General features: G+C 34.9%; 1 protein-coding gene across 3 annotated transcripts in view; it reads left to right on the plus strand.

Moving 5' to 3' along the window:
* The window catches only part of Ush2a (usherin), a 724,044-nt gene that overhangs the window by 304,543 nt on the left and 391,880 nt on the right, over positions 1-27,621 (plus strand). For 2 of the 3 annotated variants that reach the window (XM_076831654.1, XM_076831653.1), the window contains exons 22-29: positions 1,962-2,088; positions 2,740-2,841; positions 4,718-4,897; positions 6,359-6,489; positions 9,394-9,667; positions 14,182-14,385; positions 14,519-14,599; positions 17,065-17,247. In XM_076831654.1, the coding sequence (XP_076687769.1) occupies positions 1,962-2,088; positions 2,740-2,841; positions 4,718-4,897; positions 6,359-6,489; positions 9,394-9,667; positions 14,182-14,385; positions 14,519-14,599; positions 17,065-17,247 (1,282 nt within the window). Of the gene's footprint in view, positions 1-1,961; positions 2,089-2,739; positions 2,842-4,717; positions 4,898-6,358; positions 6,490-9,393; positions 9,668-14,181; positions 14,386-14,518; positions 14,600-17,064; positions 17,266-27,621 lie in introns of all 3 variants that reach the window. The other variant, XM_076831652.1, reaches the window with a different exon arrangement.

Here is a 27,621-nt window from a genome sequence, read left to right on the forward strand (position 1 = left end):
ACAGGGCTGGGAAGAATCTTAAAACCATCATCAAAGAATAATACTCTATGAATAAAAGCAAGTTTGGCATACTGTGTGTATAGATTATATACTTGGATGTGTCTCCCAAAAATGTGATTTCTGACACAGAGAAGTATTAATGCTTCAGATTGTTGCCAAACAAAATATGGAGAACCACTTATTCAGACACCTGATCTTTAGAATGCAGCATCGTTTGTAACAATTTTAACGCTAACTAAGTACACTTTGATGAGACAGCATTTAATAAAATGCTCATTAATTTCATCATTAGCAAGGGTATGCTAAGAAGTAAGCCAGTTTCTTATGTCACGCCCAATTAGCATCCCATGCTAGTAATCCCATTAGTATTGTTGAATTCACTAATGGAAAAACTAATGGGCATGCTACCAGGGCACATTAATTGGGCACGACACCAGTTCTGGTTTTAATTATTAAACTACGATAATGAAATGTGTGTTTGTAAAATATTAAAATGTTTAAATAGGGCTGAAGAAAATAAAAGAGTATGTAGAAGAAAACAAATATAAGGAAAGTCAGTCTACAAAAATTCAAGACTAGAAAATATACTTACCAAATGGTGATGTTTCTAGCTGACCGAGTTGTCTATAAAAGTTGGGATATTGTCCATGTGAGAAGCACCCATCTCATACTCATGGGAAATAAAAAACTGGTTTTCTTTTTTTTTTTTTTTTTTTTACCTTTGGTGACATGAAATTGTGTTTGTCATACATGTTGTCAAGTCCATTATGAGGCCTGACAGGAGCCAATTAAATGTGTAGAATGGACATGTTATATCACTGAAACTATTTTAGGGAAATATCAACAGAAATGTTATAGTAAAGATGCTGTGGTTAACATGGTACCTTTCATAGTGTAAATCTTTAGTCTTATTACATCACATAATTATCAATATTCTCTTAAGAAAAATGTACAGTACAACTGTTAGATCTAATTAAACATTTTTGGTAATTAAAAAATCTTTGCCATATTTTACCTAGCCTTATTTTAGTTTTTAAAAAATATTTATTGGGATGAGGTTTGTTTTTGCCAGGTAAATCTACTTTATTAAGTAAGAAATTAATTTATTTTTGTTTAGAAATTTTAGAGTAATTTTGTTTTTTCTTTAATACATAGTGAATAATATTGGTGATGAAGTTGGAATTTCTTTTAAAATAATTACCATTGTGTTCACCATAACCTAATGAAAAAGGGTTTACTTAGCTCTAAACTGCTAAGGTGGCAATTTTCCATTTCTCTTTCTTTGTTTCCTTACTCTTGCTCTTCTTGCTCTTCTCTCTTTACAATATCGGTATCTTCCATTTGTAGGTCTTATCCACGTAGGGATACATTTTTAACTATGGTATTATTACCTTAACTATTATTACCTTAACTATAAATGTTAGAATTTTAAACCACAAAGTTTTGTGCACTAAATTTAACTCCACACTTAAGTTTAATGTATTAATTACTCACTAATTTTTAATGTGACTCTCATTCCACCCTGTTATTAATAGTTCAGTGAAGGTAAGAGCAACTAATTTGCCCAACGTTTCTCTATCTTTAGAAACAATTTTCAGTGCTCTCTAAATTCGTTTTAAATTCTTATTTTTTCATAGTTCCACCATGAAAATTAAAACCTAAAATTTTAAATTATAAAACTCAATACCTTTCTGATGAACATGGGATACTCATAATTTGTAAGAGATTCCTATTCCAAAGAGAAGTTTTATTTTTCAGATTTTGGCACTGTGGCCCAGAGATGTACATCACAGGAAAACCAGAATGATGTTGGACATCAACTTTAATGTGCAGTTCTGTTTTAAACATATGCCTGCCTACATCAGGATCATAATGTTGAAATTTGTAAACTGGTTTACAACAAATGAACAGTGTCTCTGTACCATTGCAGAAACATTTATTCATTCATTCATTCTCTTAAGGGATCCTCAGTGGAAGTTACCACAACTAATGATCATGGTAAACAATATAGCGATGGCAAATGGCATGAAATAATTGCTATTAGGCATCAGGCTTTTGGCCAAATCATTCTTGATGGGAAGTACACAGGTAAGCACTTCCTTGTGTATATAAGTAGTTCTATTGATGATAATGGTGTTGCCATATTTTTGGCTGCATGTATTTCTAGGTTTCTCCTCTCACCATAATCTTACTAAATTTCATCTAAATTGCTGTCAAAAGTTTCTTCTGAATATTCCTAAAATGATTAAGTTTATCAACTGGTTTCTGTTTCATAGAGGGGCTTCACTAAAGCAAAATCAAGAACTAGATCACTGGTGGTCACTGTAGCTTGCCTATTCTCTGCAAAAATTGTAACAATAAACTTTCTCTTTCCTCCGAAAGAAGGAGGGAGGTTGATAAAAATCTTAATGGGGAGTTAACATTACTATGAAACAGCTGAGGATCTAGGCCTCTCTGGTCTTTGGCCTTGGTAGTTCAAACTGGTGTTCAGTCTACCATTCAGCCCCCTAGAGGATGCTGAGGGTACAACTAGGTAGAGAAAGGAAGAGGTCCAAGAAAGAAGGAGATGGTTATTTCAACATCAGGAAGGGAATCAGTGAAGAAAAGTAAGAACAAACCCAGAGGAAGAAGAATAAAAACAGGGTAGTGTCCCAAAGCTGGGTGAAAGTCTATCACTTGTTAACTTGGGAGAAATAGATTAACCTGCTAATGTTGGGGTTCTGATCTCATTTTCTGCAGGTTCCTCCACCTCCCTGAATGGTAGTAGTATAATTGGAGATAACACGGGATTGTTTGTGGGAGGGCTGCCGCAAGGTTACACCATCCTCAGGAAGGATCTTGGTGAGTTTAGTAAGGTATATAATTATATGTTGTCACCAAAACTTAGAATAGAATCAATGTAACATTACTTCAAAGTGTGAATAAGTATTGTTTGCTATCTCATGTTGTGTTTTTCATCCATATTTCTAAAATTTACCTTAGGCTTCTTCTTTGTTAAAGAAACCATATTTGTATTTATCTTGTTAGTACCCATTGCTTGGTATAAAATTTGAAGTTCAGTAATGTTTGCTGAAATGAATTATACTAATTTCACTCAAATATAAATTATTTTAGGACTTATGTAAGAATTTTTCTAAAATTATAAATTCATTGTAAGCAATGCAAATGTAGACGTGTAAGCCTGATTTGTACGCTAAATAGAGTGAGGAAGATTCCCTGACCATCACTAAACCAGTCCCTATTCATAGATGAAGGACATATGGTCTTTGTCACAATAAAAGGTATTGATATGTAAACAGATAACTCCAACCAAATGCCACAAATACCATAATTGAGGTTTTAACAAAGAAATTTTCCTATTTTATGGACAAGAGAACAAAAGCATTTTCTAAAAAATACCTAACTAAAACTAACATGAACTGAACCTTAGGCAGAAAATAACCCCCCTTAGTGGTTCTAGGGTCTTTTCCAAGTCCTCATTGAGAATCACAATGTGCTCTCCATAACACAAATATCTATTAGAAATTTATAGCATAAATGTCACAAAGAAGCTTGAACACAGATAAGTATAACTTGTTGATGGCTGGTGGTATTCATAGAATCATGGAGAAGAAGATCAAAAGGCACATAGAGCTTTTGGTAAGGTTTGGGGAGTAGTATGGTTATTAGGAAATGCTCTAGCAGAGAGGGGATTTTCATTACCTAATTTAGACTGGTAGAGAAATTCCTCTAAGATGCACATACATATATAGCATTTTTAAAAAAATTTTGTTCTTTTGCCTTTAGGACAATGGCAGTTCCAGATACCAAAAGAAAAGAATACCATTCTATCGAATTACTCTACCATACAGGACATATCTCCATTAGAAATAATTGATTTCATGTTGTGTATATAATTAAATAAATTGATTGTTTGATTGATTGATTATAGTACTAGGGATCAAACTCAGGTTCTCACATTTACCAGGCATAAATTGGCCTTGAGATCTTTGCTGGTAAATACTTTCCCTAGAATCAAGTCACAAATTCAAAGCTGAGATCAAGACTTGCATCCACCAAGAAGGACATAGCTTTCGGGAATGTGACCTCATTGACATATGCTCTTTTCCTGTTGCTATTTTTCTTTCTCTCATTAAAACTCTCATCTGCTAACTTTCTCTCCTAGTCTCTGGTTATCACAGATTTGATATACTCATAAACATCCACTTGGTCTGAACAGTTCCAAATTTAAGATCACTGTTATACAAATTCTTAAAAGTGTAATCATATTATTGATTTACTTGGATAATAAATTGATTTGTGATGATGTGGGAACTACACTTTAAACTATATATTTCATAGATACACTTCCTTCAAACCTTAGATACTTGTAAACATTGTTATAACACTCTTTAAGGCTTATGGAAGTTGTAATTTCTGTGTTACTTAAAAAGGAAATATTCTTACCAGCACTGTAAAACCAACATTTTTGCATAAATATCTATTTATGCAGATTTGGTGGCTTTGAACCAGTGTTAAAAACGTAATAGCTACTATTGACCATAGCACATTGTGTGGTGTTTACATGAATTATTAGAGGTTTACAATAAAATAGGTGTTGAGGGTTATTGGCTATTGCCTATTTCTTTGATATTAATGGCACATAAAATTAATTTCTTGAAAATAATATTTCAAAATACATCATGTGCATTTAATTAATACTCATCAACTTTTGCAGAGATAATCCAAAAGAGTTTTGTGGGCTGTCTCAAGGATGTGTATTTTATGAAGAAGTACAATCCTTCTGCTATTTGGGAACCCCTGGATTGGCAGAGTTCTGAAGAGCGATTCAATGTATATAATAGCTGGGAGGGATGCCCTGCTTCATTAAATGAGGGTGCCCAGTTTCTAGGAGCAGGTAAGGTTCTAAAATCGACATTGATTTTTGATTACCATGTGCAATAGTCTGTTTTCCATCATTAGGACAAAACACCTGGAATCATCAACTTACATAGGGAAAAGGTTTATTTTGGCTCACAGTTTTAGAGGTTCCAGTCCGTGATCAATTGCTCCTGTATGTTTGCACCTGTGCATGGGAAGCAGCACAGGTGGAAGTACCTGGTGGGGCAAAACCACTCACCTGTCATTAGGAAGCAAAGAATAAGGAGAGTCCAGGGTTCCAGAGTTCCCTTCAAGAGCACCCTCCAAGTGACTAAAAACCTCCCACTAGACTCCACCTCTTAAAGTTTTGGCCACCTTGGATTGCACTGCTCTGGGGAAACAGCCCTTTAAAACATGGGACTTTGGGGCATGATCAAGATCCAAACTATAGCAGCATGTACATTCTATGATTAGCATAATTTAATCTCTCCTGATTACTTTGACCTCCTATGAACTCAGTATCACAGAGATGCCTAGTTGTGTCATAATGCTCAGAAATATAATACCAGTCTCAATGTGTAATATACACTGTAAGATTCCTAAGTATGTATTTGCATGTAACATCTTTGGTGGCCCACACTGTTCTTTGTTTCCATATGTTAGTATCACAGATGTCTAGTTGCAAGCCAGCTGTTTGAAAATAGGAATGCTGTTGTACTTTGAAAGATGTTTCCAAAGAGATTTGTTGACTAGGTTAATTCAAAATACCTGTTTATCTCATTATATGGATGAGCAGTATTCATAAAGTGTAAAATGTCAGGTATATAATGGGCTAAGTAGGCGAGAGAGAGAGAGAGAGAGAGAGAGAGAGAGAGAGAGAGAGCGAGCGAGTAGAATGTCAGAGCCATTGCTCCAAAGGCTTCAGCAAAAGGTGAGATCTACTGTTCATGACATACACACCTGTGGCCCAGTCTCTGCCAAGATGACCACAGAGGGGCTGAGCAGTAGCCATTGGACTGGATCATGGGGGCTTGGTGGACACTGCGTATTCTTCAAATAAAAGCCCATCTTGGCCTTCTATATCTGTAACTAAGTTTACTAGTTATTCAGCTTTTTTAACTGCCTTCAGAACAGAAAAGGGTGTGATATAAATAATACAAACTGTGTACTTGTTTCATTTTTCTCATCCATACCATTATTCCGTTTTTCTTAGTCAATGCAATGACTTATTATCAATGCTCCCATAAAACAGTAAGATCTTTAAATGATACAGACTATTACATGATTTTAAGAGAGTAAATGGCTTCATCTTAAAAGCTATTCCAAGTTCATTCTGTCTCTTACATAAAATTACAAGAGGGATTGGGTAACGATGATTTGTACATTCTTTTGTGAGACATTTTCACAATAACAGTATATGTCCTAGAGTCTTACAAAACTTGCTATGCTAGAGATGCTGTTTACACCTACTAACATGTACATATTCTTGTCTTTAAAGGGTTCCTGGAACTTTATTCACACATATTTCATGGTGGAATGGACTTTGAGATTTCCCTTCAGTTCAGAACAGACCAGTTAAATGGATTGCTTCTTTTCACTTACAATAAAAATGGATCTGATTTTCTTGCTGTATGTTATTTAATTAAGTTTACTTTAAAACATCAGACCCAACTTTGAACAAGATAAACCATGTTTTAGATGAAATTAGACCAAATTGGGGTTTCTTTATTGTTTTATTTTTATTTTCATGTTTTTCCTTAAGTATTTTCTAGTTTTAGAGTCCTGTGGAACATTTTATACTTTAGGATTATAATCACTTTAAAAAATGACAGTACTGTGAAAATTTTAATTTAAACCAAACAGATATATAAGGTATTATGAAAATCCAATTTTATTTCCCAATATATGAAAAGTATAATCTCTTTTATTATCTTTTGATACAGTTGCAAAAGAATATACTTAATATTTATTTCATATTTTGTCTATGTACATATCGCAAATATATAACACAAGGAACATTTATAAGTGTACCATTAAACCCATGAACTAAATTATTGCAGTTCTTTTGTATCTGTTAGGCTCTCTCCTATCTTGTTTCTCTGTCTCCCATCAGAGGCAATGTGCAATCAGAATAGTGAGTTTATTATTACTTTGAATTTTATAGTTTAAATACCATATATAAAAGTCCAGAAAATATTGTTTTTGAAATTAATAAAAGTGGTATTTTACTTTAAGCAATTCCTGTCTACACTCTATAATGTAGAGTATAATGACTCTGTTTCTGGGTCATTCATGCATTTTCAGGGCCATGTAATATACCTCTGCTCTTTTCTGTGATGCTTTGTTTGTTTCTATGTGTCTACTATGGTAAATACAACTGCCATGAGCATTTTTATGCACTTATCTAAATGTATTAAGCAAGTGTAACTGCTTCTACTTGCTTTTACTAATTCAATCAATTCCCAACCAAACATAACTATTATTAAAAAGTTGACTTTAGGGGCTGGGATTGTGGCTCAGTGGTAAAGTGCTTGCCTAGTATGTGTGAGGTGCTAGGTTCAATCTTCAGAACCACATAAAAATAAATAAATAAAATAAAGGTACTGTGTCCAACTGCAATTAAAAAAAAAGTTGACTTTATAAGAGAAGTTCTTTGCAAGTACTGACCTGGAAATAAGAGAAAATTATGGACATCTTACCCTCAGATTTTTAATATCTGGGAAAATAGGCAATAAAATGTGTCTTGTGATTTTAGGATTCTAAGGTATTTTCAATTCATAGGTTTTTGCTTTCTAGTTTATATGTCAATTTTACTAATAAGGTAAATGGAAATTTAACCATTTGTGACATTTCTTAAAATTTGTGCTTATTTCAAGTATTGTTCTATTGTTTATTATTGGTGTCTTCCTCTGGAATGAGGTTTCTATGAACACATGGACCTCAGCTCTCTTCATTACAGTTGTGTCCTTACTGCCTAACCCTTGTCAATTACTTCATACACAATAAATATTGTCGGATGGGTACTACCCACAGATATACTCTCTTATTTCCCTGGGTACCCCCTCCCTCTTTTTTTTTTTTTTTTTTTTTTGGTGGTGCTGTTGATCAAACCCAGGACCTTATACATATGAAGCAAGCACTCTACCAACTGAGCTATATCCCCAGACCCAGGAGTAACTTTCTTTAACCTCATATGTCCATTCCATTGTGCGTGTTAGCCTTCCCCCTTGTAGAACCCTCCATGAATCTCCATAAGGCTTTTATATTTGGGGAGTAGGGTGGTACCAGGGATTGAACTCAGGAGCACTCGACCACTGGATCTCTGAGCCATATACCCAGCCCTATTTTGTATTTTATTTAGAGATTTCACTGAGTTGCTTAGCACCTTGCCATTGCTGAGGCTGGCTTTGAACTTGCCATCTCCCTGCCCCAAACTCTTGAGCTGATAGGATTATAGGTGTGTACCACCATATCTGGCTCCATACTTCTTTAAACCTTACTTTAAATCTTCCCAGATTTCTAGGGAATAAAATGCATATCTGGTCTCTGTTCCCATGGTACCTCATCCATATGTTAGTTATTGAATTGGTACTCTATGTTTACCTCTGCTATTAATGTGATTCCTGGGAACCATGTTTGTCTTAGAGCAGCAGGTATGTGAACATAGTTAGGGATTCAGCATTTATTGAATAAAGGGTAATTAAATGAATGCTTACCTGAAGTACTTCATGAATATGATATTTATATAGAAAACATAATAATTTTATCTGGTCTCTTTTATTTGCACAATATTTTAACTCTCCTATGGTAGCTAATTGAACTTTTAATGAAATAAAAAACATGATAGGTAAAATTATCATACGACATTTGAAAGAACACATACAAATATATTTCCTTTACTACAAAAATTTGAGTGAGATATGTTTGCATTAGGAAATGTCAAATTAATCTGAAAGAATACACATAAAAGCAATTATGTTAGAGATTTAGAATAAAGCTGAAATATTGAATCAAAATATATCTTACAAATTTGAAATTGAGTTCACTAACCAGTTAAAATAAGCTTCATCAAGCTTGACATTTCATTTTCTTATTGTCTTGACATATTTTCCCCCAAATTAAATTGACATATGAAGTAGTATTTTCCCATTTTCTAAAAACTCAAATATAGAGTCATAGTTCAAGCTGTTCTTTTATCTTCAATTGTTCAGTGACTTATCCTAGGATTTAATCTTTTAACTATGCTTTTATAAAAAAAGCTTAATCGGACATAATATCACATCACAAAATACAATCATTACTGGATATGAATTTGTCGTACTCAATACAACATTGTTCATGCCAATAGTAAACTTTCAAAGTATTTCATTATATATCACTCCAGTTCTACTTAGGATACAATGAAACACTTTTATAGAGTTGCTTCAGGGAAAGTTCTTCCTTTTCTTCAAGAAATTAAACTTCTGTTCTCTTCCAAACTGCCCTTCTGCAGCCTTTGTATAGACATATTTTCTTTTTTAATATGGAATACAGGTGGAGCTGAAGAGTGGAACATTGAGCTTCCGGTTAAATGCCAATCTAACCTTTGCACAAGTGGATCTATGGCTAGGACTGACCTACTGTGATGGAAAGTGGAATAAAGTCATTGTTAAAAAGAAAGGCTCTGTCATAGCAGCAAGCGTGAATGAGCTGATGGAGCATGCAGCTGGTTCCAGAGCTGAGCCTCTGCTGGTGGATTCACCTGTCTATGTGGGAGGAATCCCACGGGAGCTGTGGAACTCTTACAGGCAGTTGAGTTTGGAACAAGGTAAATTCCCTCTAGTGAAATCCACAGGCTGATACGGCCCTGGTTCTGCCAAAAATGATGGTTCTGTGCTTCAAGATATGGTGATAAACTGAGGCTCAAATGTAGACCCACCAGCACCCTTTCCCTTTTATGGAGAATTTTAAGTCCTAAAAACAACCATGAAATACTTCTAGAAATAGTTTTCTGTATGCTATCATACGATTTATAATCATTATATTTATTCTAACATGTCCTCAGCAAATATCTTGTTGTATACATACATAAAAGTAATTATATACATATTCCATGTCATATTGTTTATATTATTATGTGACTATAATTCACATATTATACATAATACTATAAATATATTTCCTCCCACATTTTCCATGAAAACACATGTGATTCTATTTTTTTTTTGATACTGGTAAGTATCTACATTTTCATATTAAAAATGAAATTGGTAGGCACAACTAGCAATAATGGCAAATTTATTTATTTTTCTCTCTGAATAAATGCAAATTGTCTACATCCTTTCATCACTACAGTTTTCATGCAGAAAAGAAACACATGAATGTGTGGGTTTATTTGAATTCCAAACACATGTATAAAATTTACATATTGTTGATTATTAATAACCATCAGAGAAAGGAAAGAGCATTATTTATAACTAAAGCAAAACTTTAACTCATGTAAGTTTGAAGGTAATTGAGATGTTATTAACTTAAAAAGCTAGCCATGTCTGAGTGCACTGTGTATGGCAGGCATGGTTCTGAGATCTTTGATTGAGAAGTGAGTTGGTTCTTCTTAAGAAGCTCATGAGTTAGGCACTGCTATTCATCATATCATCTGTTTTACAGATGAGGAAACTGAAAAGTGGAAAGAAAAAATAGCTTGCCTAAGGTCAGGTGGCTACTTAGCTGACAGTGAGACAGTAAGTCTCCTAATCAACTTGATGTCACTGTCCGTTCTCCTGATTACAGTTAAGCATTCCCATTTAGGGATCATTGGGCGCTGCTCCTCTCTCAAATGGAGAGGGCACTGTAATACCTAGAGTGTGACCAAGCACGCTCTCATGTAGAAAATATTCTCCGTGTCTTTTAAAATCTATGTACCGTGAATGGTTAAAATTTCCATGAAGCAGTCTTTGCCTATTTGGTAAGTACATAAAGATTTAAATGCCTTTGAATAGAAAATATATGGCAAGCTCTAAGGAGACTTTTAGAAGGGTAGTAGTAAGGAGTTAATGAATAACTGGGGTGTAAGACAGTAATGACATTTTCGAGGCACTTAAGATGTAACAGCAGCTAAAAATATTACATTCATATAAGAGCTTCTCCAGGTTTTCAGGTTTCTGAGGTTAGAAAGAACTTGAAAACTCTTTGTATGAGTGAGATATTTGATCCTGTTTATATCTAGGGGGAAAAACACACCTATCTAGGCTTGTGCTTTTGAATTACACCTAAACCCATAATTATTGATTGTCCTGGAGACTTGGATAAAGTGAAATTGTAAGATAATAATGACAGAAGTTTAAAACATCAACACAGACCCAAGGGGAATCATTTTACCCACACTAGGACTAAGTCGATGATACTGAAAGATATTTTATTTATGGGTAATACTAAATTTTTATCATTGCAGTATCATTCATATCGATGGTTCTCAGACCACTGATAAAATATTAAAGAATGGTGGCAGGAACACAGGAAAAAAATTGAAATTAGCTCTTATTATTAGTAGTATTCAAGATACACTGGAATCACATGCCTTTTATTTTAAAAAGCAGATTTTTAGACCCCCGTTCTTAACATTCTCACTCAGATGATTTGAGAGACACTGATCTCTATAAGTAACTGAATGCTCTATATAGACATCAAGGAAAAATATTCACAATACAGAGGTGGAGCATGCAGGTAGTCAATTGCAATTAAAATGAATCATGTTCACTTAATGTATTTCTTTCAATCCACTATCAATAGCCTTCAAAACCTTTCTTGTTCCTTTTCTATGCTTCTTAATTAGCACCTTTTTCTCAGTGGCTCTATTTTGCTATCATATTAGTGCTATTTTTACTTATCAATTAATGTTGTGATCTTCCTTTGAGTCAAATAAAAAATTAATCTCCTCTCCATTTTGAAAATCTGGGCAACATAATTTGCTGAAACTGTAAGACCTCAGATCATGGGTGTTTGTCTCCTTAGAACTATCACCTGGGACAATCATTGACATCTAGGTTGGGCATGACTGGGCCATAGAATACAGTGTCACTGGCTATGTTCTGCCCAAAGTTTCCAAAGGACAAGAAGGAAGTGGGACTGGAACTCAGCCTGATTGTCAAGCCCAGTGCCCTGGTGCAGGGCTGCCTTCCCTAACGAAGGACTACTGTTTTCGACTGTTTTTCTGATTTGCTCACCCAGAGCTCTTTTGATTCTCACAAAGGCAGGTAAGCAAGAAAAGGAGAAGTCTCCTCCTCTCACAGCATGCCAGTGTCCATTCCCATTTACCCCACTACTTCTACTACTACTACTACTTTTTTTGGTGGGGGTACTGGGGATTGGATTCTGGGGTCATTTAACCACTGAACTACATCCCTGCACATCTCTGGTCTTTTTAATTTTTTTTTTTTTTTTTTGAGACAGGATCTCAATAAATTGCTCAGGCTGGCCTTGAATTTATAATCCACTTGCATCAGCCTCCTGAGTTGCTGGGACTACAGGCATGCACCACTGCAACTGCCCTTTTTTGTCTTCTTATCTTCATATCTCACTCAAATTTTGAAGTCATTTGGGGAGCATTTCTGGTCATACAGAATCAAAAGTCAAAGTTCATTTGACTCAACTCTGGTCATCACCAGGATACCATGGGAAAGACCCCACAGAACTCTGCAGCAGCATCTTCAAAGTCTGAGGCTAGAGGACCATTGATTCAGAAGGATTCACACTGACAAACACCATTTTATGAGTATCTGAACTTTTCTTTTCAGCTGCGAGTTGAAGACTGCCATCTCTGTGGCCTTCTCCAAATTCCAGATTCCATCTTGTGAATTGATTTGTATGACATTTTGCTTTTAATTCCCTAATTTAAAAAAAAAAAACTTGTATGGAAATACAAATAGCATGAAACTTACCCTTGTAGCCAATTTTAAGTGTTCAGTGGCACCAAAGACATGCATATTGTTGTACAACTATCACCATCATTCGTCTCCAGAACTGTTGTCATCTTGCCAAACTGAAACTCTGTATTGTAAAGTGACATTTCTTATAATAGCACTTACTTGCTTGCCAAAGTTGCCTCTTCCTGGTCTCTCTTTGTTGGCAGGAAAATTTGGGTACAGAGACATTAGGTAACTCAGTTATGTGCCATCAGAAAATTACTGCTGATAAAAGTTTAGAAATCTTAGCTTCTGAATTTTACAGCAAATGCTTTTGTACTCAGCTTTACTGCTTTCAATTCAATTCACCCAACTTATTTAGTGTCTACTGTCAGTATGAGCTAGACTAGTAGTATTGATCAGTTGGGCCTAAAGGAATGTGAATAATAGAAAAAAGCATTTTAAAGGAAATAGCCTGTAACTTAATGTGTTAGAAGACATAATAAGACATTATATAAATGCTGAAGAGAACAATATGGTCATTTTAATCTTGAAAAGAGCTAACCATGTATTTGTGGCCTTTCAAACTCAACAGTGCTTTGTTCAAAGAGAGCGTGTGCATATTGTCTAGCAATCTCAAACTTAGTTCTGTGGTCCCAATTTTGTGCAGATTCCTGGGAAGAATTGTGCCAAACTTCACTGACCTGATTTGTTTAGATAAAGTGGCATGTGATTCAAGGCAGGAGTCATTCAATCACTGACTCCATGCATTGCATATATTCAAGGTTCATATTTGAGTTTTGTATATTCAAGATGATGCCCACCAGTAGCTCTCCTCTACACCAGTTTAACTGGGGCTGCATTTCATACCTCTGAAATGATTATTATGCAACTCATGGCCGTGTCTAAGGATTGTAATATATTTTGAATCTATATTCCGCCTATCCTGCACAACATCTTCAAAGTGTGTTTTCTTTCCACTGAGCTGGTTGCATAATTGTGCTAATTCAAATATTATGTTTTGGCACTTAACAATGCTGATTTATATAGTAACCTAACTTTCCAGAATTGAAGGACATGTGGCTACAGCCTTACCAGAATATGTAATAGCCTAAATTTTATTTCATAACAAGAAATAGAATTTAGAAAATGTAAGCCTAAAGAGGTTTTTTTTTAAAAAAATGCTTTCTGATATCAAAAGTTGAATTGCAGTTATCCTTGTATAGATTTTCAAAATAGCAGAAAGACAAATATTTTCTTCTGACAACTTAACCAGATGAAAAGCAGAAGCCATAAAGAATTTCCAAAAGAAGACATGAAAGTTTAACAATTATCTCTAATCCCTCCCTCCCCGCAAAACGTAGCACTGTGGAGGACAAAAATGATTGGTAATTAATGACTCAAGCCCTTTATGTGATACTAATCCCTTACTATTTGCTAGGTTTCGGTGGTTGCATGAAGGATGTTAAATTTACACGGGGTGCTGTCGTTAACTTGGCATCTGTGTCCAGCAGCGCTGTCAGAGTCAATCTGGATGGATGCCTATCAACTGACAGCGCTGTTAACTGCAGGGGAAATGACTCCATCCTGGTTTACCAGGGAAAAGAGCAGGGTGTTTATGAGAGTGGTCTCCAGCCCTTTACAGGTAACGTGGAACTTCTCTAAATTAAATGTCCCATGTCTCCAATTTTTCTCCTCCCCTGCCAACGACCCTTCAGTAGTTAATCTGAGAACTAATTTAATCTTTTGACTTCTTTTTTTTTTTTTTTTCACTAAAGAACACCTCTATCGAGTGATAGCTTCGCATGAAGGAGGGTCAGTAGACAGTGACTGGAGTCGGGTTCGCACAACAGGAACAGGTGAATACTGGTTACCTTAAACATGTGCGTGTGTACACGTAGGCACTTGTCTGTGCATGTACAACAAAGGAAAGGCTATTACCCTGAAGTAGAAATATTTTTGTAATCTTGCCACAGTGAATACCTTGGTTTGGAAAGGTTAATGGCTAAACTATTTTTATAGATTAGTGCTTCTGATTTTTATAGAATATAGTATTTGCTAATTCTGGGTTCTATCATATTTGGATGCAAACTTCACCAATGGTATTATGTCCAAGGAGAAGGAAAGCTTGCAGACTGCATAGATCTTAAGCAACTGAGGGCAGAGGCCAGGATTACCATCAGATGGGGTGATATCTTGACTCTCTTGCAGAGAGTACATTTGAACTGGGACCTAGTTGGAAGCAGATGCATCGGTTACCACATAATTGCAGATGTTTGCTAAGGTGTTGGCTATTAGGATCTTAGAATGACTCTCATGGGAGAGAAATTGCTGATCAGTTTAATTGTTTTGAATGGGAAGAGAAACTTCTAGGAGATAGAATATTGTAGATCTAATCTGATACAACTGTCTGGAAAATGTTTTGTACAATTTTTACATAATAGCATCATAGGAAGGTGTTCAACACAAGACTTTTGTAAATCAATAGCATTCTACCATTTTGAACAAAATATCCATCAGAAAGGCAGACATATCTTCAAATGGTTGCCATTTATGTCTTTGAAAGAAAAATCTGCCATCAAGTAACATTTTTTCTAAAGATATATTTTTTCACGTCTTTTGAGGAATCTTCTTAATTTAAAAGATAATTTTAAAAATATTGTGGTGGGCTACTAACGATAACTTTCAAGGCTATCTTCTGGTTTCCCAGAAGAGGACCACTTGAAACGCGTTTCAAGGATGATTTAAATTATCATCTATTTATACGCCAGACAGTGAACCTAATGATCTCTTAAAATCTATTTCAACTTCAGAGCTGAGAGAAATATCTAGTACAAAATATTCATTTGTTACTGACATGTTTTCTGCCCCAGTTTCAGAGTCCTCTACTTTCTTAGCAAATATATTATAAATCCTCCTTTTGACTATGTCAATAATTTAAACAGGTATCTAGAAAGTGCATTGTTTACATAGCTTTTGTCCCCACTTGAGTACCACTGAGAAAGTATGCAAGTTGAGCTCTGAATTTATAGTGATGATCTGACCACAGAGTCTTGTGCCATAAATTCATATTTACAATCTGACCACAACACTGAGCAGCTACATGCTCCCAAGGGTTGGAGAATAATTGCACTATTTAATTATTTTTGAGTCAGTTTTGCTCTGTCCCTTATGAGAAGACCATCTGTTAGACAGTGGTGTACTTTGCCCTGTACCACATTTCAGAACTAATAAAATCAACATCTCTCCCATTGTCCCTTTACCTGCCACTCCATCGTGTGAACTGTGTTTCCTATAGGTGCCTGTGGTGTATTAACTACACAGAGAGTGGCTCTTTCCCTCTCTGTTTCCTCTCTTGCTTTTTGTTCACTCTGTTTTCCTGAAAGCCATCCTGTTTTATTGGTCTGAACAGTAAAGTCGGAGAAGGAGGATATTTGATGTGGGAAAACTAGAGTGATCCTCCATTGACAGGGCTCAGGAGCCCATGAGCAGCTAGAGCAGGTCTCATCCATCATCCTGCCACAGAGTTCCTTGGGCTCTTTGTGTCCCCAGTGCAGTCAGCTGTGATGAAGTTGTACTGATCAGATCTGTAGAAATATCTAATAAATAGTTAAAGGTTATGGATTTTTTAAATAAGGGGGCTTAGCTTATAAGTGAGATTTTTGCACTTCCTTCAGACTTTCTCATTTTGTGTTATTGTTTTGGAAAGAATGACTCTGAAAATGATTCGGGGGGGATCTCAAGGGCACTAGCTAGCCTAGCCCCAAAAATTCAATAAAAAAATACATATATATTCTCTACATCTTAGCTGGTAGAACTTTGCTTCTTTAAAATTAATTTGAGTAACAATCGAATTTGGGCCAGAAATTTCAAGTACAACACAATCACATGTGTGACATTTTGGGACCAATACACAGAAGATAGAAAAGTGTCAAACCATTATGTATAATAACAGTCTAATTATCTTGCTTCGGAGGGGTACATCATAATATTGCTTGAACTTGTTATCTGCCTACCAGCCACCTCCTTCTTTATGAATGATGTTTAAATATGTCGAATACATTAAATGTTTTTGGAAAACCTGGACTAGACTTAAAAGAATGTTATGTCGATGGAGTTTTGATGGTTTTGAAATATCGCTTAAACTGAATGGCTCAAGATGTGCAGTCATATTAAATCAATGCTGAAAAGTTACAACTCTAATAAATTGTATTTATGCTAATGGTTGGAGTCTGATTTACTGCAGCCATTAAAAGTGAAGAATAGGAGCAATAGTCTTCACAGAACTGCCATTTTCTCTATTTTCTCTTTTATTCTTTCATAGCTCCACAAAGTGTGCCAACTCCCTCAAGAGTCCGCAGCATAAACGGATATAGCATTGAGGTGACCTGGGATGAACCTGTTGTGGTTAGAGGTGTAATTGAGAAGTACATTCTGAAAGCCTACAGTGAGGATGACCCCTACGTACCCCCAATGCCCTCTGCCAGTGCTGAGTTTGTCAATTTCAGTAACCTCATGGATAAAGGTGATTATTCCACGATGGAATAGATCTCATTAACTTCTTTTTGTTTGAATTTTAAGAAAAAAATCTTCTACAAATCTTATACTTTAAATATACTGATATTTTGTTTGCTTAAAAACAAGAACCACCATCTAATATGGTAGAAGTCTGGATCTGTCTACCTAGGATGAAAAGCATAATCCTATAATGTGCATGGGCTCTCATGGACAAATTCATTACAATGTTGGTACATTTTCCTTCCCCAGAATATCAGCCTATAGGTGGCTATACCTCTTGAACCTCCACAGATATATTTTGTGGGTCTTGTACATGCATGTAGCTTACCTATTTTACCATGCAAAACTTTACTCTTTGGGACTAGCCCAAGTTCACACCACCATTATTTATTGTAAAATTGCTAATTAAGCCTAATTATCTAGAGGTGGAGCAGTGTTAGAGCCCCAGCAGTTTGACTGGCAAATCAGTGAATCGATTTCTCACGGTACCTTGTGCCATGAAGAAGGATTAGGATGAGATGCACCCATGTAAACCATTTACATAGCCCACAATGAAATCTTTGCACATCTAGTAAACAAGCATTTTTCAGCTTTTCTGAAATGTTAAACTCACATTTATATGGGAAGCCAAAGTAATACTTAATAATATTACCAAACTAATACAAAAAGAATAAAATGCATTAAATTGGGGAGAAAAATATTTCTATGAAAATAATATTACTTGAGTCATTATATAGATGTTAGAATAACTTGAATATCTTTCTTCTTTTTGACATTTGTACTGCTTGATCCCTTGAGTCTTTACTTCCTTCTTTAGAATTTTTAGAATCTATAACTTAAAACCCTTATGTGACCTATTAAAAAAAAATCATACTCTCTACTTCCTTTATCACTTTTACCCTCTTGATAAAAACCCAAGCTCATGAAGTCCACAGCTTACTTTTTTCCACATTGCATGTGACAGCAAAGCAAGCTGACAAATATCAAGGAGTTGTCATTGAAAATGCTCCATCTCAATTTCAAATGGGCCTTTGATATTGACCCCAATCCTACCATGCCTTTATCAGAAGCTCCTTGTCCCATTCTCCTCTGTAAATATATTTCTCCAAGCTATCCAAATGTTAACCTTCCTTCCTCATCCTACTCACATGATGGTTTTATATTTTAGATCAAATTAGATACCATGGAGGAAATCAGAATCTGATATATAGGACTTTTGTTACATTCTTTTTATCAAAGGTATATATTAGGTATATTTCTGCCCAATGAGAATTTTATCAAGTGTTTAATGAATCAATAAATGCTAAAAGATATGAAACCATTTTTGGCATATGGTAAGTATTTGCTATCATTTTATTTTCATTATTTATTTTTATTTTTTCCTATCTTTTCCCACAGTGTTTCCTTTTTCCTATCAAAAATAAAACCTTCATAAATCCCCTAGACCAACTCTGTCATTTCAGAGATGTTACTGATAGCTAATCTTCCTTTCACTTATATTTTTAATCTCTCTCTGCTGCACTAGAGCATGGCTGTAGGAGTATCAGTATCAGCTTATTATTATTGCTAAAATTATTATTAAATGCATCAATTTATTATTAAAGCAAATTCTCTGGCCTCTATTTCTCCTGCTGAATCAGAAACCCTAGGCCATAGATTACCAATTCTTGTTTTAACAAGCTCTTAGCTGATTCTGATGCATTCCAAAGTTTGAGAACCTATGACTCTGATAATTCTTCTCAGGATCATTCAAATTCTGACTATTTGCTAAAGGCAAACTCACCAAGCCATCACAACAAAACCTCTGTTCAAATAAGTTTCCCTCCAGTTTTGCTCTCTCTCTGCTCTTCCCAGACTTCCTGCTAGTGGGAAGTATGTAGGAACATTGATCATGTTCTTTCACTTTATCTGGCTTCTGCTCACTCCCTTAGCCATTTTTACATAAGCAAAGAACAGTTTACAACCCTCATCCTCACCACTCTACAGCATTCTACACACTAAATTTCTCACTATTTCTTGAAATATTTCTTCTGTGACTCTTTTTTTCTGAATCCTGGTTCTTGGTGCCCCCTGCCACCCGTTTTCTCAATATTTTTTGCTTATTCCTTGATTACATTTTGGAGAGTCTCAAGATTTAGAACTGGACCCTGCTCTCATCCCCAGACCCCTCTTTCTCCAGATTTGTTCCAGAAACCTTATGGATTCGTAGAACATAGAGATGCTTCACATTCCAAATTGCATCTCACCTAGATATCCAAATGGCTGCATCCAACAGGCATTTGGACACATTGACATTACCAGTTGGATGTCTGTCTGTCTGAATTTAACATACTCAAACTTAAATGTTTCCTCCTGCATCTACAACATCAATAAATATCTCTAGCCAGCACTTATTCAAGTTTGAGTTATTCTTAGTGTTTGACCATCTCCTTCATAGCTCATATTCATATTTGCTGATCTGTCTTCAATAAAAATTGTTCATACAATTTATTAAGTGTATCCATCTATTTCATATCAATTGGTCAGGCCAAACCACTGTAATTCTTGCCTGAACAACTGCAATACTCATATTTTGCAGCCTTTTTTTTTTTTTTTGCTATCCTAGCCATGAGTCCACTCTGCAGAACAATGTTACCACTCAAAATCTTTCCACTGACTCTTCCTCAATCACATTTTATCTCAGTCTCCCCTTATCTTCTGAATTTCCAACTTTTCCTGTTATAATTAATATGATAAAATATTTGTGTATATGTATAAAATTCTTCAGGGAAGTTCCTGACCATATTCACAGATAAATCCCTAGAAATGGAACAACTAGAACAAAGACTCTTAAAGCTTTGCACAATCTTGGATTTGGAAGTCAGGCATTAGTACAAATCCCTGCTGCATACTTTCCCTGTGACTTGGGGACTCTATACATCCTTGTGGACCCTTCTTTAATGATTTAGCTTGTAAATAAGAGACTAATACTTAAGTAAAATGTTACAAATATTAAACAATATCATATTCTACTTCTAACATGTTTCAGCTATATAACTTGGACAGATCAATTAAACTCTGTGTGCTTCAGATTGCTTATGGGTAAATGAGAATGAAATACAACTACTTACCTCATAGGATCAATAAAAGGAGAAAATGAGTCCAAGTATGCATAAAGCACACAGCACTGTGCTCGACATAGACACTATCAGATGTCTATAAACTGTGTATCCAGTACTTAGCATATGGTAATTTTTTCAAGAAAAGAGTAGTGATTTTTTAGCTGTTTTGCTGCCAATTATTTCTCCAAAAGTGTGTGTGAATTATATTCTACCAGCAAGCAGAATACAGTATTGCACATTTAATTTTCTCCTAATCAACACCATGCTTTATAAGGTAAAGTATGTCAGAATATTATCATAATTTGAATTTATTTAAAAACCATAGAGATTAAACATTTTCAACATGCATTGAGCACTTATACTTCTATGACAAGTTTAAATAGGTTCATTGTTAGTTTTTCCATTGTGGGAGCACTTTTTTTTTTCATTGATTGAAAGTATTTCTTACACTATGAGGAAGAATATGCAAGTTAGTCTCATATGACGCAAACTCCCCTGAATGTGTCAGTTTTATTTTAATTTGCCTTTTGCACATATTTAAAAAATATTTATGTGGTTAATATAATATTTAAATTTTGTGTTACTTTCCTATGGGTGATTTGGAAATTTTCCATATACTCCATTCATGGTAGACTAATATTTGTTTATGTTAAAAATAGCAGCTTAATAATAAGTAATACATTCTCTGAAACAGTAATTCTACATTTATAGTAAGATCTATTTAGAAACTGGGTGTAGAGAAGCATTTTAAATTAAACCAGTCTCTTCCAAGATTCTGAAAGATATCTATCTCCCTGGAGGAGAGACCCTACCAGATTGGAAATCAGGACAGTGGATGTTACAATAGTGCATGTGAAGCATGTAAATAGTGTATAGGGAGAAGAAACTTAGAGAAGCATTGACTAATTGTTATTTAATTTTTATATACCCAATCTGTCAAAAATTAGGGAAAATGTCTCCACTCTGAATGTAATTTTGTCAATGTTTTCCTTGAGATATTCAGTTTTTGCTTGCATTTTTAAAAATTACTTTTTGTATTCATTATCTCTATTTTAATCTTAAGAGACATAATGTTTTAGGAATATATCTGTAGCTTGATTTTTATAATTCATTTTTAAATTTTAGTAGGGGAGTGTCTCTCCGTGTGTATTTTTGCAATTGATATAATTGCTTATATTTCAACTATCATGTTTTAGGCTTTCGCTAATTATTTGTTATTTATTTTGTTTTACCATTTAAAAAAAATTCCAGTATGGACTAGGACTTCTTTAACTTTATTCCTCACAAGGAATTATAAAGGTACAAGTGTTGCTCACAATTTGAAAATGGGAAGGCAAGAACATGTACAGAAGGTAATTTTAAAAATTAATAAAAACTCTGATATGGTCAGGTGGACTTTCATTGTGAAGAATTAGGAAAATGGGACTGTATATGAGTTGAGAGTCATCAGAGCCAACTTGGGTAAATTATCAAAGTTAGAGAATTTCACAATGAAGAAAATAAATACTAGAAAGTGGTATGAAAGGGATGACAACATAGAGAAACAGAAGACTGGGTTTGGTGGAGATGTTAAGGGTATGTAGATTGGTGGCAATTGCTTTGTCCATTGGTTAAGAAAAGTATCAAAAGAGAGAAAAATAAGTAAAATGAATTTCAGAAATATTTGTTGTTGGTTTTGAAAGTAACCTTCTTTGGAATGCTTGATTTTTGTCCATATTTTAATATTTAATTAATTTTGCTTGTTAGTGTCTTATTTATTTAACTAAATAATGTGATATAGGAGCAGTTTGATATATAGGCAGTTTAAATTCATTGGCTGATATAGAGTTCTTTATCTATTAACTTGAAAACTGTTACCAGAAAGTACTTTGATTTTTTTTTTCATTGATTTGTTTTTTTCTGTTATATGATGAACTTTTTTACTCCTCAAATTTGAGTCTTCCTTCTACTTGAAATATTTAGTCTCACATACATGATCATTCTTTCTGGTAAGAAATAACAGCTTTTAATGTTATGTATTCCATCTGAGGTTGTTTGTTCACTTTCATAGTTCAGAACAAGCTTACAGAGTCAAATCAATCTAGGCTCAATGTCCATATATGCCACTTATTTGCTGCATGTTATCAGGCAAATTTAAAAACATCCCTATATTTGAATTTCCTCCTGTTTGATTGGGAATAAAAACCTTCTTTATATTAGGCAATTATTGTGACTTTAAAAATAAATTGCTTACATAAAATATTTTTCTCAGAAATAGGCACATAGTAAATGTTCAGTGGATTAGTAGCTATCTTTATAATCTCTTAGTTACAGATTTTGAAGCCTAGGTTATTGCCTGGTAATTGCTTCTTTTTATTTTCTGATTTTTTGGACTATTGATTCTGTTGTTCTCAGTTGATTATTAATCCGTCTCTTTCCATCTGTTATATGGTTTATATTTGTTTCTCTTCTTTTCCAGCTCACTTTGATACCTGCTGCTTCTAAGTATTCTCAATTTTCATTTCCGTCTCTGTTGATTACTACTTACCTTCTATCTCTTATTTCACAGATTCCAAGTTCTTTAGATCTTATTAATAAGCAACTGATGATTTTTCAGTTATATAGGTTTCCAGAATAGGATAGTTTTCTGGAATTTAAGGGCTATATTCTCATCTTTTTGAGTTACAGTTTTCCTATCAGCTACAATGCACCCTCCAGCCAACACTTCAGCTGCTGGGTCCTTAAACTTGTCTTCAGCCTAGTTGTTTGCACAAGAAAATTAATTTTTTTTCAAATTCTTTTACTAGACAGCCAGTTTCTGCTAATAAAAACCTTCATGGGGATTATGACTGGGTCAATGGGGGTAAATTTGCATTAGACTCACTCACCTCCCTTCTTCCCAGTTTAGATGAAGTAGGACTGCCAAGAGCTCTAAAGCCTTTTGCACCCAGCTAGGGTGGAGGTTTGCCTGAGTTCTGCCTTTCCATGATATCTTTCTAGACATTTCCAAACATTTGATCTTTTGATTGAGATTCTTATAAGGAGGTAGTACACAACCATAAGTGCCCACTGAGCCATTGGGGAACTTTAAAAATACAGATGCCCATGTGTCCCCCATCCCCACTTTTACCTTTGTACAAATCATATGATGTAATTGGTCTAGAATGTAGCCTGGTGCAAGTAATTTTAAATGACCTCAGGTAATTCTCTTGCTCAGCCAGCACTGAGAAATGCTATTAAAAGGAGGAACCGGCAAACATTATTAAAAGGAAGAATTTGATACCAATTGATCAAGTTTCAATTTTATCCAGAAATTCTATGATAGCTTCCGCCTCCAAGCTAAAACTAAAAAAAAAAAAAAAAAAAAAAAATGTATATTTCTTCATATAATGTGTAAAATACAAATACTAAAAGTAAAAGATAATATAAGCAAGAAACATAGGAAAACCAAAATTAAGTGCACTGATTACTGGGAAAAAGTGGGAAATTATGGTCAGAGAAAAGCAGAATGCAAAAGAGAAGGATGTGATTAAAAATGAATATCAATTAAGTGAACTGAAAGAATAGAATAGTGAGACAGAATATTTACCATTTATGAATTTGGTTATCAGGGGATTAAATGAGATAACTCCCAATAGCAATGGAGAGTCCAAGGGTTAACAGCCCCACTCAGGAACAAATGGGCCCCTTTGGGCCACAGGGTCTAGATTCTGTGCCCTCCCAAGGCCAGAGTTCAGAACCAGGAGCTCTTGAAAGTTCATTTCCTCAGCTGGAGCCTCAGGGTAGAAAGCCCTGCAGTTATCCCTTCTATTTCTATAGACTTGTTGCAAAGGGCTCCAATTAACTCTGTAGCTTTTGCTGATTTTCCTCTGCAGCCCTGTTAACATGCAAAACCTCTGCCCAGGAGACCATCCAGGCATTTCCCCTCAAACAGGGTGCTCAGAAAGTGTCTTCACACTTGGTTTTGAAATTATTTCCAGAATGAGTGGATTCAAGTGTTTGCACATATATAATTATTTGTATTCTTAAGATGTTTATACATGTAAACTTAATTATTAAAATAATTAGCATAGCCCAGAGAATCTGGCATTGTGCTAGGGTATAGTTAGTATACAGAAAATATATTTTATTATTTTATTATTGAACTAAAAATCTAAGAGTTATGTTCCTTCTTTAAGTAGAATAATAAATAAAAAATTCTTTATTGTAGCTTAACGGATGAACCAATAATAATTTTTCAGATGATTCAAATCTAAATTTATGTAGAAAATAAAAAATTGAATTGATAAGGCAATTGATATCATAGATTTTAGTACTGAAACTTATTCAGTTCTCATATACAGTAGACTTTAATTTTTACCTGAAAAAAAGTCGGTTACATACTGAAGATCGCCCTCTATTTGTTCTCTCTCTTCCATAGTCTTAGTAATAATTAGGTGAATCAATTCTATTGGCTATGAGGTGATTCCCCAATTGCTTAAGTGTGCTAGGAGGTAGAAATCTGCATTTTACCCAGTTCTCCAGCTGATTTTTTTTTTTTTTTTTTTTTTTTTTTTGCAGAAGGGTCATGGACCACACATTGAAAAACACTCATGTCAGGGAACAGTCAGGTGAGAAGGGATCATTTTGACCTGTAAGGCTTAATTTATCCCTGCTTTGTCCTCTCATTCCCTCTGCATTACTTTTGCTACCAGAAAAATGCTAGGACAAGTTGAAGCAATAGAAAACAATGCAAATAGAGCCTCTGACCTTCAAGAGCAATGCTTCTGAAAGATCCCAGGGGAAAGGAAATGAGAATTAGCCAGGGATCTTGGTTAAATGCAGATTCTGATTTGTTAGGTCTGGGTGAGAGGCAACATTTCTGGCCAGCCACCCTCCCACATTGTGATGCCCAGTAGAAAGGCAAGAAGCTCATTATTTATATTGGAAATGGTGGCCGGGGAGAGTTCTAAATTACAGAATGACCATGAATTTCAGAGCAAGTAAAGACCAGTGCAATTCAAAGTATGATGTTCAACTGTAATGACCTGCATTTAAGTTATAAACTTTTGATTACACACCTTGGAAGTAAGGAAGGCATGAGGACAAAAGTGAAAAAACAAATAAACAACAACAAAACACTTAAAATAATACCTTAGGCAAAGAATGCTGTCCACTCCTAGAACTGATAATACCTGTAAGCAAGAAAGAATATGGGAATGATTTTAGGATCTCCCAACCACTGACAAAGAAGTAGAACTCACTGTTGGATTGGGGTCCCTTCAAAGAGGATGAAGGCTCAGGATCCCTGAAGAGTCATTGATTAATGAGGAGTTGGAGACATACACAAAACCAAATGTACTATACTTTATGGGCCATATTAGGAGTTGCCAGGAGAGTTTAAATCACAAGTCATTTTTGCATCATGCTTGACTTGATCTTAAACCCAGATATCAGTCCATTAATAAAATACTACCCTGTGTGTGCATGTGAATGTGTATATATACATACATATACACATAATATGCTTAAGCTATATATATATAATATAGATTATTATTATACCTACATGGGAAGTCTGTTAAGAGATATTTGTAATTTAATGCCATGCAATTTCTTTTTCTATTTAGCTGAGAATTCTTATTCCACAGTTGTGGAATAAATAATGTTTTCCGACTCCTTTTTGTACCCCATTGTATTTCTTCATCAGACAAAAGTCTTCTAAAGAATAAGTATCATGTTTTATATTTATTTCAAGTCTGGTTCAGGACCTTCCTCAAGAAAGATGATCAATATATTTTTCTTACAAGAATTAATGGAGAAATGAGGCTGGGGCTGTAGTTCATTGTCAGAGCGCTTGCCTAGCATGTGTGAGGCACTGGGTTCAATCCTCAGCACCACATAAAAATAAACAAATAAAATAAAGACATTCTGTCCATGTATAACTACAAAAAATAATTTTTAAATCAATGGAGAAATGGAGAAATGAATTCAGCTTTCTGCTACTAACCCTTTAGTTCACGCAGTGTTAATATTAAATTATCATGATAAGTTGAATGGTGTATTGAACTGCTGGTCCTTACTAAAGTCTCATAAGACCTTTTGCTCTTCTAAAAGAATTTTTTGAAATAATGTAAAGAACTATCACAACTTAAACATATATGCATATACATATGAAACTTAATACATATCTTCCCCATGAGAAAAATGTTGGTAGAGGGTAAATAGAATCTGCAGTTTGGTTCCAAAATTTATACCTCAGAATGGGACTTAAGCAGAATATATTTGCAATTAAAAATAATGGAAATTCAAGCTGAAACAGTGGTGCACACCTGTAATCCCAGCGTGAGGTTGAGACAGGAGGATCACAGGAGGTTCAAAGCCAGCCTCAGCAAAAGCAGGCACTAAGCAACTCAGAGCCTGTCTCTAAATAAAACGCAAAATAGGGGATGTGGATCAGTCGTCCAGTGCCCCTGAATTCAATCCCCAGTACCAAATAATAATAATAATAATAATGGAAACCAATATTGCTGCAATGGTGATGATTATACAACACATAAATTATTCATTTGATTTAAGAAATTTATTCTGTGTTCTAAGCTAGTGCCATCTGGTTTTAATTTTATTTTTGAGATAGGACCTCACTATGTTTCCCAGGTTGATCTCCAACTTGTAAGCTCAAGTGACCCTCCTGCCTCAGCCCCTCAAGTAGCTGGGTCTACTGGCACATGAGACCATGCCCAGCTGTCATCTGCTTTATACTACCAAAATATAGTATATAAATATACTACCAAGCATTCTCTGCAGTAAATTGAGACTTTTATCAAGGACACACTAATACAAATAGGCTTATCATTTTTAATTAGTTTCACTTAAGAAGTAGAGAACCCAAAATAACAGTGATTTAACCAGTAAAGTTTTTGTTGTTGTTGTTTGTTTGTTTGTTCACTGCAAATAGTCACTGCAGAGGTGGGATGTTCATAGGCCTGGGACCCATCCACTTTATCTTTTTGCTATACCATTGTTAGTGACAAGTTTTCTACCTGGCAAAAGTTTCAGCCACCCATTCAGATTTCCACCCAGTAGGAAGGAAAAATGGTTGAGGACAGATGCAAAAAGGTATATTTTGAAAGTTGTCTCTCCATCTCTGCTTACATTCTGTGGTCAGAACTTAGTTACAAGCTATACCTACCCTCAGGTCATGTTGGGAAATGTCCTAATTCAAAGCAGGCATTTGCCCTGCTCAAAAAAAATCTTTTTGTTTGAGGAAGAAGAATGTAGTATATGATAAAGACCAATTAGTG

The sequence above is a fragment of the Callospermophilus lateralis genome, chromosome 13 (assembly GCF_048772815.1).
Source record: "Callospermophilus lateralis isolate mCalLat2 chromosome 13, mCalLat2.hap1, whole genome shotgun sequence".
NCBI lineage: Eukaryota > Metazoa > Chordata > Mammalia > Rodentia > Sciuridae > Callospermophilus > Callospermophilus lateralis.